Source organism: Pelophylax lessonae (assembly GCF_965119305.1).
Source record: "Pelophylax lessonae genome assembly, chromosome: 7".
NCBI lineage: Eukaryota > Metazoa > Chordata > Amphibia > Anura > Ranidae > Pelophylax > Pelophylax lessonae.
Window position 1 is genome coordinate 47,261,209 of NC_138774.1, and position 16,255 is coordinate 47,277,463.

A 16,255-nucleotide genomic window follows, 5' to 3' on the forward strand; every position below is an offset into this window, starting at 1 on the left:
GTGAACGTAGCCCGTTTGGGGGCGTTTGAGGGGGATTTGTCCAGCTCAAGGATCAGCTCCCAAAACAGGCAAAAAATCCAATCCTATTCAGTTCAATGGCCCCTGTTCCCATGTGAGCATTTTGACGGCATGAGGAAAACACCCAACGCTCACTGAGAAATAGCACAATGATTAGGGAGTCTGCCTTCCTGCTGTAGGTTTGTAAGTTCGAATCCGGAAGGTGCCCTCTGTATGGGCAACACTTGGATATCTCCAATCCTCCAAATGTTGACATCATTAATTTTGTTCATGTTTGAAAAAGGCATGTGTATCAGCAAACTTTTAATCCAAAGACATGAACAAAATACAAAAGATGCCCCATAAAGTCAATATGTAGCAATATTGTGAGCTAAAGCTCTATTTGTTTGTTGGGCATACTTTGCTAATTAGCCAAGTATAAGGGATATATATATATATACCTTCAGTTAAATGTGTAGTAAAATGGTAACACTTGGCCATACCCATATGGAAGAAAAGGTAGTATTTGCAATATATTTCTAAAAACATTCTTTGGAAACACATAAAATATTGTCAAAATTGTGACATTTCCTTGATATGTGTGAAATGCTAATAATCTTTCTTTGAAATATGTTTTACATCTATTTTTTTTCTATCTGACGACCAATTCCCCAATGTAATATTTTGTGGGTTTTTTCAGAGAATGTGGAGGTTCTATATAAACACTGTAGATTTGACTGCTATGATTTCGGAGTTAGCAGGAAAGGTGTATGGAATGTGATGGTGTTTACTAAAGGATCCCTTGTTGGAAGTGTGCATGTTTTTCCAATTCCGCCGGTTTTTGCCATTTTCTATGGGCGAGACAGCGGATTTGCAAGCGGTATTCAAAAAAAAATTGACCCAAAATCGCGCTGGCGAAATTTTTTGAGCCAATTTGACGTTGCGCATGCGCACATTCGCGAGTTCGCAGCTCGCGGCTGGAGGAGCTGTTTAACCTTTCCACACTTTCGCAGATATCTCTCTTTCTAAGTCAGTTTTTGAGATTTTTTAAACGCAAGTCATCTCCAAATTGACTTCCACACCTTCCACAGTGATTTGGGATTTTTGGGGGTACAGGGGAAAATTTGGCTAAACTTTAGTCGAGCTTTTAGCTGGCGTGGTTTTAAGTCGCGCTCTGACCATATTGCATCTTAATGAATCTCACACTAGGCGCTATTTTCCGCCCGCCGTTCTTTGAATGCCAATTTCAGACTTAAATAATCGCCGCTTCGCAAAATCACGCCGAAACGCCAATTCGCCGTACTATGAATCAGGCCCTAAGTGACTGCAGGTAATCAGAGGAGGCTCAATAAGTCATCACACAATAAGCTCTATGGGGACAGTGCTACACTAATTTTTAATGCAAGATAAAACCTGATTTGTTTCTATTTGCAGCCTATTTAAATACTCAACGACTCCAGACTTTGAGCTTGTCCATCAAGCTCAAATAGGTGTGATAATCAGGTGATCACATACTTTTGGCCTTATTATTTTCTTTTAGTGACATTTGCTTAACACGTATTAAGTTTATCAGTGATAGGTGTTCTTTAAACTCTTACCCCATATCACACTGAGAGTCTCAGTCCCCAGACTGCTGTGATCCACATGACAGGCGTAAGTGTCTCCCTCCCTTGTTGACACTTTCACACTGACTCTCATCTGATAGGTGCCATCAGGATGGGGGAGAATTGGACTCATTTCATCTGAAGGAACATGGTCTACCCCATTCCTCACCCACTTCACATCCACAGCTCGGGGGTGAAACCCATTCACCAGGCAGAGTAGTTTTGTGGTTCCATTAAATTGCTGACTGGTTATCTTCACCTTTGGAACAACTGAAGAATACAAAAAACATTTACATATAACTCGATACAATGTAATAATCCATTAGTCATTATTCAAAGGTTAGTTTATGTGACTGGCATACAACTGTCTGTTATAGATAACTAAACTAAAACATCATGAAGTTGTCAGTACAATATGGGTTTGTGAGCAGAGGAATAAAAATGCATTTACCATTCACTTGTATAATCCTTCAATACCTATGAAATCTGTCCCAAAGGTGTATATTCACATCTCCACTCCTCTGAGATCTTCACTAAGTGGCCTTAGGGGTAGGGATGATCGAACTTTTCAAAAGTTCGGTTCAACCAGAACACCAGAACTTCCAGAAAGTTTGGCCCGGATGAAATCAATGGGACCCGAACTTCGGTAATAAAAAAAAAAACAATTTTGAAGCCCTAAAACCCAATAAATGCCCCTAAAAAGTGCCTAGGGTTCTGGGTCATGCCCCAGAGACTATTAATCACACAAAAAAAAGTTCTTAAAAATTATTGAAAAAATTATTGAAAAAAAAATATGATTTCTTTGGATTTAGTGTCTGTGGGGTTTAAAAAGTGTACCTGTGAAGTTTCAGCTCTGTAGCATGTCCAGAACCAGAAAAAAAAAAGATCGTTTCTCTTAGGTCACTTATGGAACAGGGATATGGCTCCGCTATTTTCACACCTTGCCGGTTTTGTAGCAAGCGTTTTTTTGGGCATTTTTTGGGGGTTATTGGAGGCAGGCATAACATCAGAACTTCTGTGTAGGGGTATATATACACACACACTTATATGTATATATACACATACACATATATAGGTGTGAAAGTAGCAGAACACTATGCTTGCGCTAATGAAATAATTAACACCCATATGGCTTCTCTCCTTTCACACCTATATATGTGTATGTGTATATATACATATAAGTGTGTGTGTATACAGTGGGTACGGAAAGTATTCAGACCCCCTTAAATTTTTCACTCTTTGTTATATTGCAGCCATTTGCTAAAATCAGTTCATTCTACTTCCTCATGAATGTACACATAGCACCCCATACTGACAGAAAAACACAGAATTGTTGACATTGTTGCAGATTTATTAAAAAAGAAAAACTGAAATATCACATGGTCCTAAGTATTCAGACCCTTTGCTCAGTATTTAGTAGAAGCCCCCTTTTGATCTAATACAGCCAGGAGTCTTTTTGGGAAAGATGCAACAAGTCTTTCACACCTGGATTTGGGGATCCTCTGCCATTCCTCCTTGCAGTTCCTCTCCAGTTCTGTCAGGTTGGATGGTAAACGTTGGTGGACAGCCATTTTTAGGTCTCTCCAGAGATGCTCAATTGGGTTTAAGTCAGGGCTCTGGCTGGGCCATTCAAGAACAGTCACGGAGTTGTTGTGAAGCCACTCCTTCGTTATTTTAGCTGTGTGCTTAGGGTCATTGTCTTGTTGGAAGGTAAACCTTCGGCCCAGTCTGAGGTCCAGAGCATTCTGGAGAAGGTTTTTGTCCAGGATATCCCTGTACTTGGCCGCATTCATCTTTCCCTCGATTGCAACCAGTCGTCCTGTCCCTGCAGCTGAAAAACACCCCCACAGCATGATGCTGCCACCACCATGCTTCACTGTTGGGACTGTATTGGACAGGTGATGAGCAGTGCCTGGTTTTCTCCACACATACCGCTTAGAATTAAGGCCAAAAAGTTCTATTTTGGTCTCATCAGACCAGAGAATCTTATTTCTCACCATCTTGGAGTCCTTCATGTGTTTTTTAGCAAACTCCATGCGGGCTTTCATGTGTCTTACACTGAAGAGAGGCTTCCGTCGGGCCACTCTGCCATTAAGCCCCGACTGGTGGAGGGCTGCAGTGATGGTTGACTTTCTACAACTTTCTCCCATCTCCTGACTGCATCTCTGGAGCTCAGCCACAGTGATCTTTGGGTTCTTCTTTACCTCTCTCACCAAGGCTCTTCTCCCCCGATAGCTCAGTTTGGCGGACGGCCAGCTCTTGGAAGGTTTCTGGTCGTCCCAAACGTCTTCCATTTGAGGATTATGGAGGCCACTGTGCTCTTAGGAACCTTAAGTGCAGCAGAAATCTTTTTGTAACCTTGGCCAGATCTGTGCCTTGCCACAATTCTGTCTCTGAGCTCTTCAGGCAGTTCCTTTGACCTCATGATTCTCATTTGCTCTGACATGCATTGTGATCTGGAAGGTCTTATATAGACAGGTGTGTGGCTTTCCTAATCAAGTCCAATCAGTATAATCAAACACAGCTGGACTCAAATGAAGGTGTAGAACCATCTCAAGGATGATCAGAAGAAATGGAAAGCACCTGAGTTAAATATATGAGTGTCACAGCAAAGGGTCTGAATACTTAGGACCATGTGATATTTCAGTTTTTCTTTTTTAATAAATCTGCAACAATGTCAACAATTCTGTGTTTTTCTGTCAGTATGGGGTGCTATGTGTACATTCATGAGGAAGAAGAATGAACTTAAATGATTTTAGCAAATGGCTGCAATATAACAAAGAGTGAAAAATTTAAGGGGGTCTGAATACTTTCCGTACCCACTGTATATACCCCTATACAGAAGTTCAGATGTTTTGCCTGCCTCCAAAGACCCACAAAAAATGCCCCAAAAAACGCCTGCAATAACACACCTGGGCGTTGTTTTTTTTGGCGCAGGCGTTTTTTTGGGCATTTTTTGTGGGTCTTTGGAGGCAGGCAAAACATCTGAACTTCTGTATAGGGGTATATATACACACACACTTATATGTATTTATACACATACACATATATAGGTGTGATAGGAGCGGAGCCATATGCCTGTTAATTATTTCATTAGCGCAAGCATAGTGTTCTACTACTTTCACACCTATATATGTGTATGTGTATATATCCATACATGTGTGTGTATATATACCCCTATACAGAAGTTCAGATGTTTTGCATGCCTCCAAAGACCCCAAAAAATGCCCAAAAAAACGCCTGCAATAACACCCCTGGGCGTTTCTTTTGGGCGCTAAAAAAACACCCAGGTGTGTTATTGCAGGCTTTTTTTTGGGGCATTTTTTGGGGGTCTTTGGAGTCAGGCATGACATCTGAACTTGTGTATAGGGGTATATATACACACACATGTATGTATATATACACCTACACATATATAGGCGTGAAAATAGCAGAACACTATGCTTGCGCTAATGAAATAATTAACAGGCATATGGCTCCGCTCCTATCACACCTATATATGTGTATGTGTATATATACATACATGTGTGTGTATATATACCCCTATACAGAAGTTCAGATGTTTTTCCTGCCTCCAAAGACCCCAAAAAAATGCCCAAAAAAACGCCTGCGCCAAAAAAAAAAAAAAAAACGCCCAGGTGTGTTATTGCAGGTGTTTTTTTTGGGCATTTTTTTGGGGTCTTTGGAGGCAGGCAAAACATCTGAACTTCTGTATAGGGGTATATATACACACACATGTATGTATATATACACATATATAGGTGTGAAAGTAGCAGAACACTATGTTTGCGCTAATGAAATAATTAACAGGCATATGGCTCCGCTCCTATCACACCTATATATGTGTATGTGTATAAATACATATAAGTGTGTGTGTATATATACCCCTATACAGAAGTTCAGATGTTTTGCCTGCCTCCAAAGACCCACAAAAAATGGGGCATTTTTTGTGGGTCTTTGGAGGCAGGCAAAACATCTGAACTTCTGTATAGGGGTATATATACACACACACTTATATGTATTACACACATACACACATATAGGTGTGATAGGAGCGGAGCCATATGCCTGTTAATTATTTCATTAGCGCAAGCATAGTGTTCTGCCATTTTCACACCTATATATGTGTAGGTGTATATATACATACATGTGTGTGTATATATACCCCTACACATAAGTTCAGATGTCATGCCTGACTCCAAACATGTCCTCAAAAAAGCCCTATAAACGCCTGCAGCAAAAAGCAGGCTGACTGGCGAGAAGCCATATCCCTGTTCTATAAGTCACCTAAGAGAAACAATCTTTTCTCTATAGCGGTCACCCTGAAATGGAAGGGTTTGGTCACCCTGCCATAGCAGTCAGTGTCAGTTCACCCTACACTACACTACGGTCACCCTGGCACTTAACACTTTCCCTACAGAAACTAGATTTTTGAAGCTAACTATAGTGGAAAATAGCACCCTAACTACACTAGATATCCTTTCCTCACACTAATAATTGCTAAATGACACTTTTGAAGCAGAAGTAACAGAACTGCTTCCACTCTCTTCCACGTCCCTGTATTAAAATGGTAGAGATTTGGTGGGGCTATCTTATATACTGGGGGGCATATTCACTAATGATTGGCCTCTTGACCCCCTAGTCACTCCAATCACATTCCTAGCATTCTCCTGCCCCATCAATTGGCTTTTACTAATCGTTCTGGTCCAATCACGGGCTTTTAAAGCCCATTTCCTGTCCTGTTGCATTTTGGTCGGTTCTGGTTGCCGAATTCCGAACTTTTTCAGCAAAAAGTTCGGAATTCGGCCGAATTTCGAACACCCAATGTTCGGGTCGAACCGATGGTCGACCCGAACCGTTCGATCATCCCTACTTAGGGGAGCCATTGTTACTTCAGAAGTCTCCCAGCCAGGCTCTTGGTAAAAAAATAGTCAAATTCAGCAGAAGAGGAGCCCTTTCTAGCAGACTTATGATGTAGCAGATATATACTTGCAGATAGCAAAATGCAATTTTAGAGCACTTATCCATAGTGGGCCCAGCAGGTTATTCAGGGCCTATGCTAACCCGCTCTTGCTCTGTCAAGATCTTTCTATTTGTGTGGCCTGACCACCACTGTGCTGCCTTCTCCCACAAAAGTTTTCTATTCGTTTCAATGCAATGTCTTTACTGTTTGGACTAGTCTTGACAATCACTGCACCAATGATGCCCACACAGAGTTTTATGTACATGTAAACTCAACCACTAAAATGTATTCATTGTAGCAGCCTGAAGTTGTTTAATGGTCTGTTTGATACTAGAAGCATCTGTGTAACAGTAAGGCAATATCAAACTATTGCAGACTTTATTCTCACCTTTATTCTCCAGCACTTCTCTCCCATAGCCAATGTACTTCTTGAGAGCGCTTACGCAGTGTTCAGTAAGGTAGAATTTCACACCCATACCGATGTCCCTGTCACTGTTCCATCTCTGAGCGCTGATCTCTGCCTTCTGCATGCCGGGAGTCCACAGCAAGGTGTTTTGATCAAATATCAAGAAGTCTTTCCCATCAAAGCCATACCGATAGTATCCAGTGAAGTTATTATCATTCAATGCACAGCCATAGCTGAGCTGGAGAGTGTGGGAGCCTGTACATAGCATAGGTAATAAAGTAAGTAACAAAGTTGCAATGAAACATAAATGTAAGACAATAACACTCTAGCGATAGACCAGTTTGGTTAAAGCGGTATTAAACCCCAAACTAAAAATGTAATATATTGCAGCTTTTCAATCATTAGATGGGGTTGACTGAATTAGTTATCTTTTTCTATTTTTTTTTTGTCTCTGTTTTCACCTGGTGATCTGGCCAATAGCACACCTCCGATATTAGAGTGCCTCCACTCTGGATATGGAGAACAGAGGGCACCTTTGAACAGCAGAATTTTCAGTCGAGGGGGGGGGGGGGTTGTTAGATGTACTAGCAGGTTTAAATGCACTAACAAGTTGAAGCTGAACTCCAGCTAACACTATACAGATACAAAAGAAAAAAAAAAATATATATATATATACAGTATATATATTTTTTTTTTCTTCAAATTTTTGGATAAAGGTTTCAGAGAACTAAACAAATAAATACAACCAATTATTCTAAGCAGACCTGTCAGTGGTAAATGGTTTGCCTCATCCCCGTAACTGATGCATGCTACAAGAGAGCTTGTTCTTTTGAGAAGACGACAGACATACTAGCCAGATCACCAGATGAAAAGACAAGAAAGAAAGCCTAAAAAAGAATGGGAAGGCAACCACCACATCTAAGAATTGGTGAGCTGCAATATAACAAATGTTTGCTTTTGTGTTTATTACTGCTTAAAAGGGGAAACACTATATCAAAAATTCCCAAAACTCTGCGGACAATACTGTACTACTGGGATAATGTTTATATGTGATTGTAATACAAGCTATATGTTAACTAAAGCAAAACAAATATTGATGACAGGAATATATGTGGTTGGAAATGTTTAGAGAGCCTGGAAACCATTGTGGGAAGGTGTGCCAATAAGAGGGGGGGGGGGGGGAATCCAGGACCTTAAAAGTGATTAGACAGATTTCTTGTCAGGAGCTAGCTAAAAGGAGCAGTCTAAACAAAAATACCAAACTCATGTCTGCAGCAGCAGCAGTGCTGAGCTTGTTCTAACCATTTGATAGGAGGATGCTTAATAAGCATATCTTGGTAGATAAGAGGTTAACTAATATTTTACCTAATACCTAACTGGTTCCCATTTGACCTATTGTCGGATAACGCTGGCACTGGCCTCTCGCAGATCCTGGGTGGACCTCATATGATGTCCTACCAGGTTGTGCCCCACGTGCAGGGCGGTGCAGCAATGCGTTCTATCACCGGCTGCATCCAGCAGACACAGCCGATGACTGATCAGTGATCACTGTACCCGCCCGCTGGCGGTACCATGTAACCACTGTAATCAATCACAGCAGGTCGCATGACAGTTGTAAACAATGGATGGCTTCTTTTCAAGCTATCCATTGTGTACAATTGTGTTGCTAGCTGTGATTGGTCACAGTGATCACATGGTACAGACTGGGCCAATTGCGGCCCATCTGTGCAATGTGATCAGCTGTGGCCAGTCACAGCTAATCACAAACAAACTGAACAAATCAATTTCATTCAGTAAAATGCTTGCATATAGCAATGAAATGAATTGCTATATGCAAACATAATGTGTAAAACATTATGTGACATTACATTACTCTGGTCAAACTGTGTTAAAAAAAATCGTAAAAAAAAGAAAAAATATAAAATAAAAAAACGTAAGAAATAATTGAAAAAAAATAACTATTTTTTTTTTTTTTTTTTTTATACTGTTACCAGTCAGTGTCCCTGATCCCCACTAGACCTGTTAGATGATGGTGCTGTACTGCACTGGTGACAATATGTAAAAAACAAATAATAATTTTTATTTCTTCATTTTCCAAAATATTATGACAATAAATGACAACTTCAAAAAACTTGCCATGCCTCTTACTAAATACCTGTCTGTCATTCCAAAAATGGGTCATTTGGGGGATATATGTACTGTCCTGACATTTTTGGGCCTCAAGAAATGAGATGGGTACATCAGGATTGAATAATTTTCAGAAATATACCAGAGTTTGTGGACTCTGTAAGTTTCCTAGAGACTAAATAATGCACTCCCTAGCATAGTGCGGGAAACCAGACAGGAGCTCTGCTCGGATAGTACATTTTTTATTTTGTTATTTACTGTATTTGCCCTATTGGGATAAGCCTTTTTAATAAATCAACATGTTTTTGTGGTACTACACTATGAGGAGTCCACCTTGTTCTATCCCCACATGAAGGCGAATGAAGGTATAACTGATAATAGCTGTGTGACTTCCTACCTTCGTATCCAAGCAGTGGGGCAGACCGGACCGGCAGATGCTCAGGTTAGATGAATCCAGACTTAGGCATGAAGATGAAATCAAACGTGGGTTTATTCAATCCAGATACAGCAATAGACGGTGATACAATACTGTTCTGTAGTAGTGGTATCAATACTGTCCTGTTGGTGTCTATCCTGAGACTAACTGCTGGTCAAAAACTGATGCCTTTTCACAAGTCCAAAAATGTGGAGTTTTCAGTCACACAGCCATGAGGAACTGAATATGGCTGCTGGATGTGACAAGACACACACTCTGAAAAACCACGCCCATGATGTCAAAAACTTTACTTAACAAGAACAAGGCGTGCGGCATGCAAATTCTGGCCAGCAGATGGCAGCAGTACAACAATGCATAGAAACAACAAGTGAAAGCAAGATGATAATGCAATGTACAAATAACTATGCGGAGAACAGCACACTCCCCGTCTGAAATTTCCTTTGGAGATTTCACTATGACGAATGCCCAAGAAATATGATACAACCTGCAACAAGGAACATGTTAAAATGCAATAAACATAACAGTCGGGTTCCCTGACTCGTAGTGGAGTAGATCATGAAGTTCAAGTACAGTCCTTTTCATCCTTCAGGAACGTTCTCGATGGGTAATATTAAAATGAGTTTGTTAATTGGTCTTGCAAACTTTTAAAGTTCGCCCTACCTTAAGATCTTCAACTCCACCTTTCGGACCTTGCCATCCTTGCTAGGAAAAACCTTTATAATTAGTCCCATAGGCCAGGCAATCCTTTCGGTTTGTTGCTCCTTCATCAGTACGAGGTCTCCTTCTTTCAAGTTTGGCTTTTGATGTTGCCATTTTCTCCTTCCTTGAAGAATATTGAGATACTCTTTTCACCATCTGTTCCAGAAGTAATCTGCCAGGTGTTGTACACGTTTCCAGTGTTTTTGGTAGATATTCCCATGAGTAAATTCCCCACTAGGCATTATCATATCATCCGTTTTTTGGGTAAGTAGGATAGCCGGAGACAGTATGGCTGGTGTTTCAGGATCCATAGACACTGGCACAAGGGGTCTTGAATTTATAATAGCTGAAACTTCAGCAAGAAGAGTGACAAGAGTCTCTTGTGTAAGTATTGAAGAATTTACATCCATCAACATAGAATTTAAGATGCAAAATCAAATGTATAATAATAGCCCAATCTGTGCGTCTCAGTTCGTTATATCATACATTCAGCGGCGCTTCAGCACACACAATGTATGTGTGCAAGTATATTAGTCAGTTCCTGCAGTGCTTCAGAGCCTGCAATTGCAAACTAGTCCCAACTCCACAGGATGTGCAGTCACAGCCAGCAAAAAGATTTCTCCTCTGATGTTCAGCACCAGTGATTGTACACACAGTATCACTAATCCTTCACCACACCGACTGTGCACCCCTATGAAGTGGCCACTCACCGAATTGCCCTTGAAATATCGCCTTTATGCATAAGCTGCATGAGCCCTTGCTTCTAGTCGGTCTGTCGTCGCTTAGGCACGTCCAGATCCTATCCGTCCACCAGGGGTCACTATCAGGCTGTATATCTCCTCAGTGCAATTTGTAAGCAAACGACATGAAGCAAGAGAGTAGTGTAATACTGTTTCGACTTTATTAATTAAATAAAACTTCCCTCCCCTTCAGCGTATATGCTTACATTTCAATCACCCTTTGCACGCATATCATAAACACAGAGGCTTTGAAAGGTACCGCCGCTCGCCGACCGCGAGCTAGTCCCTGCTGTGGCGCTGTAATCCACAGCAGGGACTAGCTCGCGGTCGGCGAGCGGCGGTACCTTTCAAAGCCTCTGTGTTTATGATATGCGTGCAAAGGGTGATTGAAATGTAAGCATATACGCTGAAGGGGAGGGAAGTTTTATTTAATTAATAAAGTCGAAACAGTATTACACTACTCTCTTGCTTCATGTCGTTTGCTTACAAATTGCACTGAGGAGATATACAGCCTGATAGTGACCCCTGGTGGACGGATAGGATCTGGACGTGCCTAAGCGACGACAGACCGACTAGAAGCAAGGGCTCATGCAGCTTATGCATAAAGGCGATATTTCAAGGGCAATTCGGTGAGTGGCCACTTCATAGGGGTGCACAGTCGGTGTGGTGAAGGATTAGTGATACTGTGTGTACAATCACTGGTGCTGAACATCAGAGGAGAAATCTTTTTGCTGGCTGTGACTGCACATCCTGTGGAGTTGGGACTAGTTTGCAATTGCAGGCTCTGAAGCACTGCAGGAACTGACTAATATACTTGCACACATACATTGTGTGTGCTGAAGCGCCGCTGAATGTATGATATAACGAACTGAGACGCACAGATTGGGCTATTATTATACATTTGATTTTGCAAGTTTTACGTTTACAGTGGCAGCTAGTGCATTAAAAGGATGCACAGAGTGACATGTTTTACATGATTTTATCTACATGATTTTATTTACTATTTATTCATGATTTGAGTAGATATATTTATTTCTTTATACCTTATACTGATTTATATATATATTTTAGCGCCGGGCGGGTGGTTGACGTTTTTTAGCATCAGTTACCTTTTACAATAGAATTTAAGATGTTGCGTGAGATCCCGATCATTCTCTCCCAGGAACCCCCCATATGGGAACTATGAGGAGGATTAAAAATCCAGGTGCAACCTTTCTCCGCCAACTGGTCTTGAATAGGCTTAGTGTCGATATTCAGTTCTCTACAGGCTCCAATGAAGTTACTTCCTCAGTCTGACCTCAACTGTTTCACTGGTCCTCTGATTGCGAAGAACTGTCTTAAGGCATTAATGAGGCTGGATGTGTCCATAGATTCTATCACCTCTATGTGAACGGCTCGCACACTCATGCAAGTAAATAGCACAGCCCAACGTTTACTGTTTGCAAGACCGCCACGGGTTCTACGTGCGGACACCATCCATGGTCCAAAGACGTCCAGGCCAGTGTAGGTGAAGGGCGGTTCTGTACATAGTCTATCCGCAGGCAAGTCGGCCATTTGTTGGTGTAGCTGTTTTCCTCTCGCTTTACGACAGTGCACACAGTCATGCAATAGTTGGGCTACACATTTCTTCATCCCTATAATCCAAAGACCTGCAGACCTTAACTGGCCCTCAGTGATTTGTCTACCCTGGTGTTCAGCCTTTTTGTGGTAGTGTCTGATCAGCAACGTGGTGATATGATGTTTGCTGGGAATAATGACAGGATTTTGTTCCGCAACTCCTAGGTGGGCTTGATTCAAACGACCACCAACTCTGAGCAGGCCAAAACTGTCCATAATTTGATTTAAGTTAGCAAGGGGACTTTTTATAGGAATCTGCTGTCTGTTGTTCAAGCACTTCCATTCTACATTAAATTCTCCCTGCTGGACATGACGTATTAAGAAACCTGAGGAAATCCCGGTGGTCCTCTCTGACTACGAAACAGTGGAACATCTGTTCGATGTCAGCGGTGATGGCGACAAGCTCTTTCCTGAACATCATCAGCACTCCCACTAGGTTATTCGTCAGATTGGGACCCGTAAGAAGGACATCATTAAGGGATACACCTTGATGTTTGGTGCTTGAATCGAAAACAACCCTAATTTGATTAGGTTTCCGTGGATGATACACTCCAAATGAAGGAAGGTACCAGCACTATTTGTTCTTTCTTAGGGATGGAGCTGGTTCTGCGTGGTTGTTACGGAATATTTTGTCCTTAAAGGCGACAATGTGTTCTCTCGTCTCAGGCTTGCTGTTCATGGTATGCTGAAGAGATTTAAATCTGGATAGCGCTTGCTCCCGATTGTCCGGGAGCCTTACCCTGGTGGTTCGGAAGGGTAATGGAGAAACCCAGTGATCGGTTTTGTCTTTAAAGAACTCACTGTCCATTATCTTGATGAACTCTCTGTCCTCTACTGATAAGGCTACTTTATCGTCATCCTTGGTTGTGTGAAAGACTGATCTCCCCAAATTGTCAGCAAAGAGGGTAGAAATGATGTCAGGTGGTTGTATGAGGTCTGGAGACTTCTCCTTCACTTCATAGTGATGAGGACACGGCTTAATGCAAGTTGTGCATCCATCTGCACGCACGTACGTTTTAAAGGAGTCAATTCATGGTTGATCCAAGCATACATTTCCTATGACTACCCATCCCAAGTCCACCCTTTGGGCATATGGCGCATAGTCAGAACCATTACATTGTTGACGCACCTTGTGCACCCTTAGATTGTCTCTGCCAAGCAGGAGTAGAATCTCAGCATTGTTGTCCATAGGTGGGATAACGTTGGCTAGGTGCCTTAGGTGCGGTTGGTGAAAGGCAGCTTCTGGGGTAGGAATCTCATCCCTATGGTTGGGTATTTGATCGCATTCAATCAGCGTTGGTAGGGGTATTTCTGTATTCCCACTGATGGGAGAAGCAATGAATCCTTGCGCCCTCCTGCCGCTAGTCTCTATGCGGCCTGAACAGGTGTTTAAAATGTAGGGTTCTGATGGTCCCTTTATCCCAAAGGCTTTGAAAAATTTAGGTCCCGCTAGGGACCGGTTGCTTTGGTCGGCGATGATGGCATACATTTTACTGCCTTTTCTGGTAGTCCCTCTGGATAGACCTTGATTAGGCATATGCGGGCACAACATTTTTCACTCCGGCCCACATACTTCCAAACATGAGCAGGAAACAGAGGCCGGCTGTGTTAGCGTGGTTCTGGGGCTCCCTGCCATGACTTGGAGCAGGACTGGTGGTGACGGCAGCTGGTCAGTCTCTGGGGAGTGGAACTGGGTGCATAGCTGAGGCATGTCTTTCACTATGACACTCCTCACACTTGATGATGGATTTACAGTCCTTAGCCATGTGCTCCAATGAAGCACAGCATCTGAAACATACCCCAAGCTCGTGAGGACTTTCTTGCGCTCCTGTATGGTTTTGGATCTAAACCCCCTGCATTTGTTCAGTGAGTATGGTTTTTTATGAATGGGACATTCACGATTGAAGGACTTGTCTCCTGATAAGATATTTAACTGTTTACCCGTGGGTGCTGCAGAAGACGGTAGATTAGTCTTTCTAACACTCACGCTGCTCTTAAAGTCTCTGTGTTTATGCATGACACTTTCATACCTTGATGATGGTGTCGCTGAAGCTGTAGTGTTGAACTCCAGGAAATCGAGGCTGGGGTCATTTCTCATCTGGGACTGTTCATCAATAAATCTGCAGAAATGAATAAATGGGGGAAAGGTGACGTCATGCACCCTTTTGTAGCTTGAGACTGATGCTGCTCACTTTTCTTGCAGACTGTATGGTAGTTTCGCGACAATTGGGTTCACTCCATGGGCTGTATCCAGGTAGCACAGCCCGGTCAGACGAGGGTCTCTTTTGGCAAGCTCTAGTTCCATGAGTAGGTCACTCAAATCCTGAAGCTTATAGACATCCTTAAAATTGATCTTTGGGACGTTTTGCAGTCTCTTGAATAGGGCTTTCTCTATTGCACTGCCGAAGGTACGTTCGAGTCTCTGCCAGGCGGCAGCGAGACCTGCATTTGCTTGTCACACATAGACAGTTCTGAGGCTCTTGATACGATTTGTGGAGCCTGGGCCCAGCCATTTGATTAGGAGGTCAAGCTCCTGCTCTGCTGTTAGGTTGAGGTTGGCAATGGTGGCCTTGAAGGTTGCCTTCCAATCTCTGTAGCTCTCTGCACGGTCATCAAATTTTGAGAGACTTGTATTAATTAGCTCTCTGCTCACCATAAACCTGGCAAACTCAGACATATCTGATTTCTCACTGCTTGTTGCCATGACAACTTGTGATGCTGCCGGGGCATGTAGGCTGCGCGGCGTGAAAGGGTGAGATGCTTCCGGGTAGAATGATGTTGCTGCAGGGTTGAGCTGTGATCTAGCCTCTGTAGATTGTGATGACTGCTGCTTGAGCTGTGGGGGTAGGCCAGGAAAAGCCTGATAGCCCTTTTGCTGTAATAACTGTCCTTGAGAAGGCATATCTGGATGAATGCCATCAGGTTGCTTAGGCACTGTGAGTGGCACTGGCGCTGTAGGTGAAGTTGACTTGGAGGTTTCGGTGTTGTCAGCTTGGGTGGTACTGCATACTGGGGGTGGTGCAGATAACTGTTCCAGTACATAGTCGCTGGTGCGATCAGCTGGATCTTCTGTTTCCTGTGGTGGTGAGCAGACTGGATCAAGACCTTGGCTCAATGCTTGCTCAAGTAGTCTTACTTTAGCTAATGCAATTTCCTCTTCCATCTCTGATTCAAGAATCTTTATTCGAGCCTCTGCTTCTGCCCTCTTGGCCTCCGCCTCTGCTTCTACCCTCTTGGCATCTGCCTCTGCTTCAGCCCTCTTGGCCTCTGCCTCTGCTCTTTTAGCCTCTGCTTCTGCTCTTTTTGCCTCCGCTTCTGCTCTTGCAAAAGCTTCTTTTTCAGTGAAGGAACGTCTCGCTTTAGATTGCTCTGCATTTATGTGGGCCTCTAGTAATCTGTCACTTAGGGCTGAGCTTCTTGAGCATGATGATCTGTATGGCCCAGAGGAATGTTTAGATGAATTTGATCTGTGTGATCCAGTTTCTTGCAAATGGGAGATACGGAGTTCCGCTTTATCTTTAGCACACAGCACCATGGCATCTCTTTGTCTGTCTATTGATTCTGCCTTGCTCAGTTCTGAAAGGGCTTCATCATTATTAGCATCTTTTAGAAAGGTTATATACCTTATGGACAGTCTCTTGTATCTTTCATGAGCTGTGTTCAGCC

At 42.5% G+C, this 16,255-nt stretch overlaps 1 protein-coding gene across 1 annotated transcript in view; it reads right to left on the minus strand.

The window, feature by feature from the left end:
• Positions 1-16,255, minus strand: part of LOC309560454 (major histocompatibility complex class I-related gene protein-like) — a gene marked incomplete at both ends in the record, with an annotated part of 121,604 nt that overhangs the window by 90,056 nt on the left and 15,293 nt on the right. Inside the window, 2 exons of the mRNA XM_082264088.1 lie at positions 1,596-1,871; positions 6,953-7,225. Of these exons, the coding sequence (XP_082120214.1) occupies positions 1,596-1,871; positions 6,953-7,225 (549 nt within the window). The remainder of the gene's footprint in view (positions 1-1,595; positions 1,872-6,952; positions 7,226-16,255) is intronic.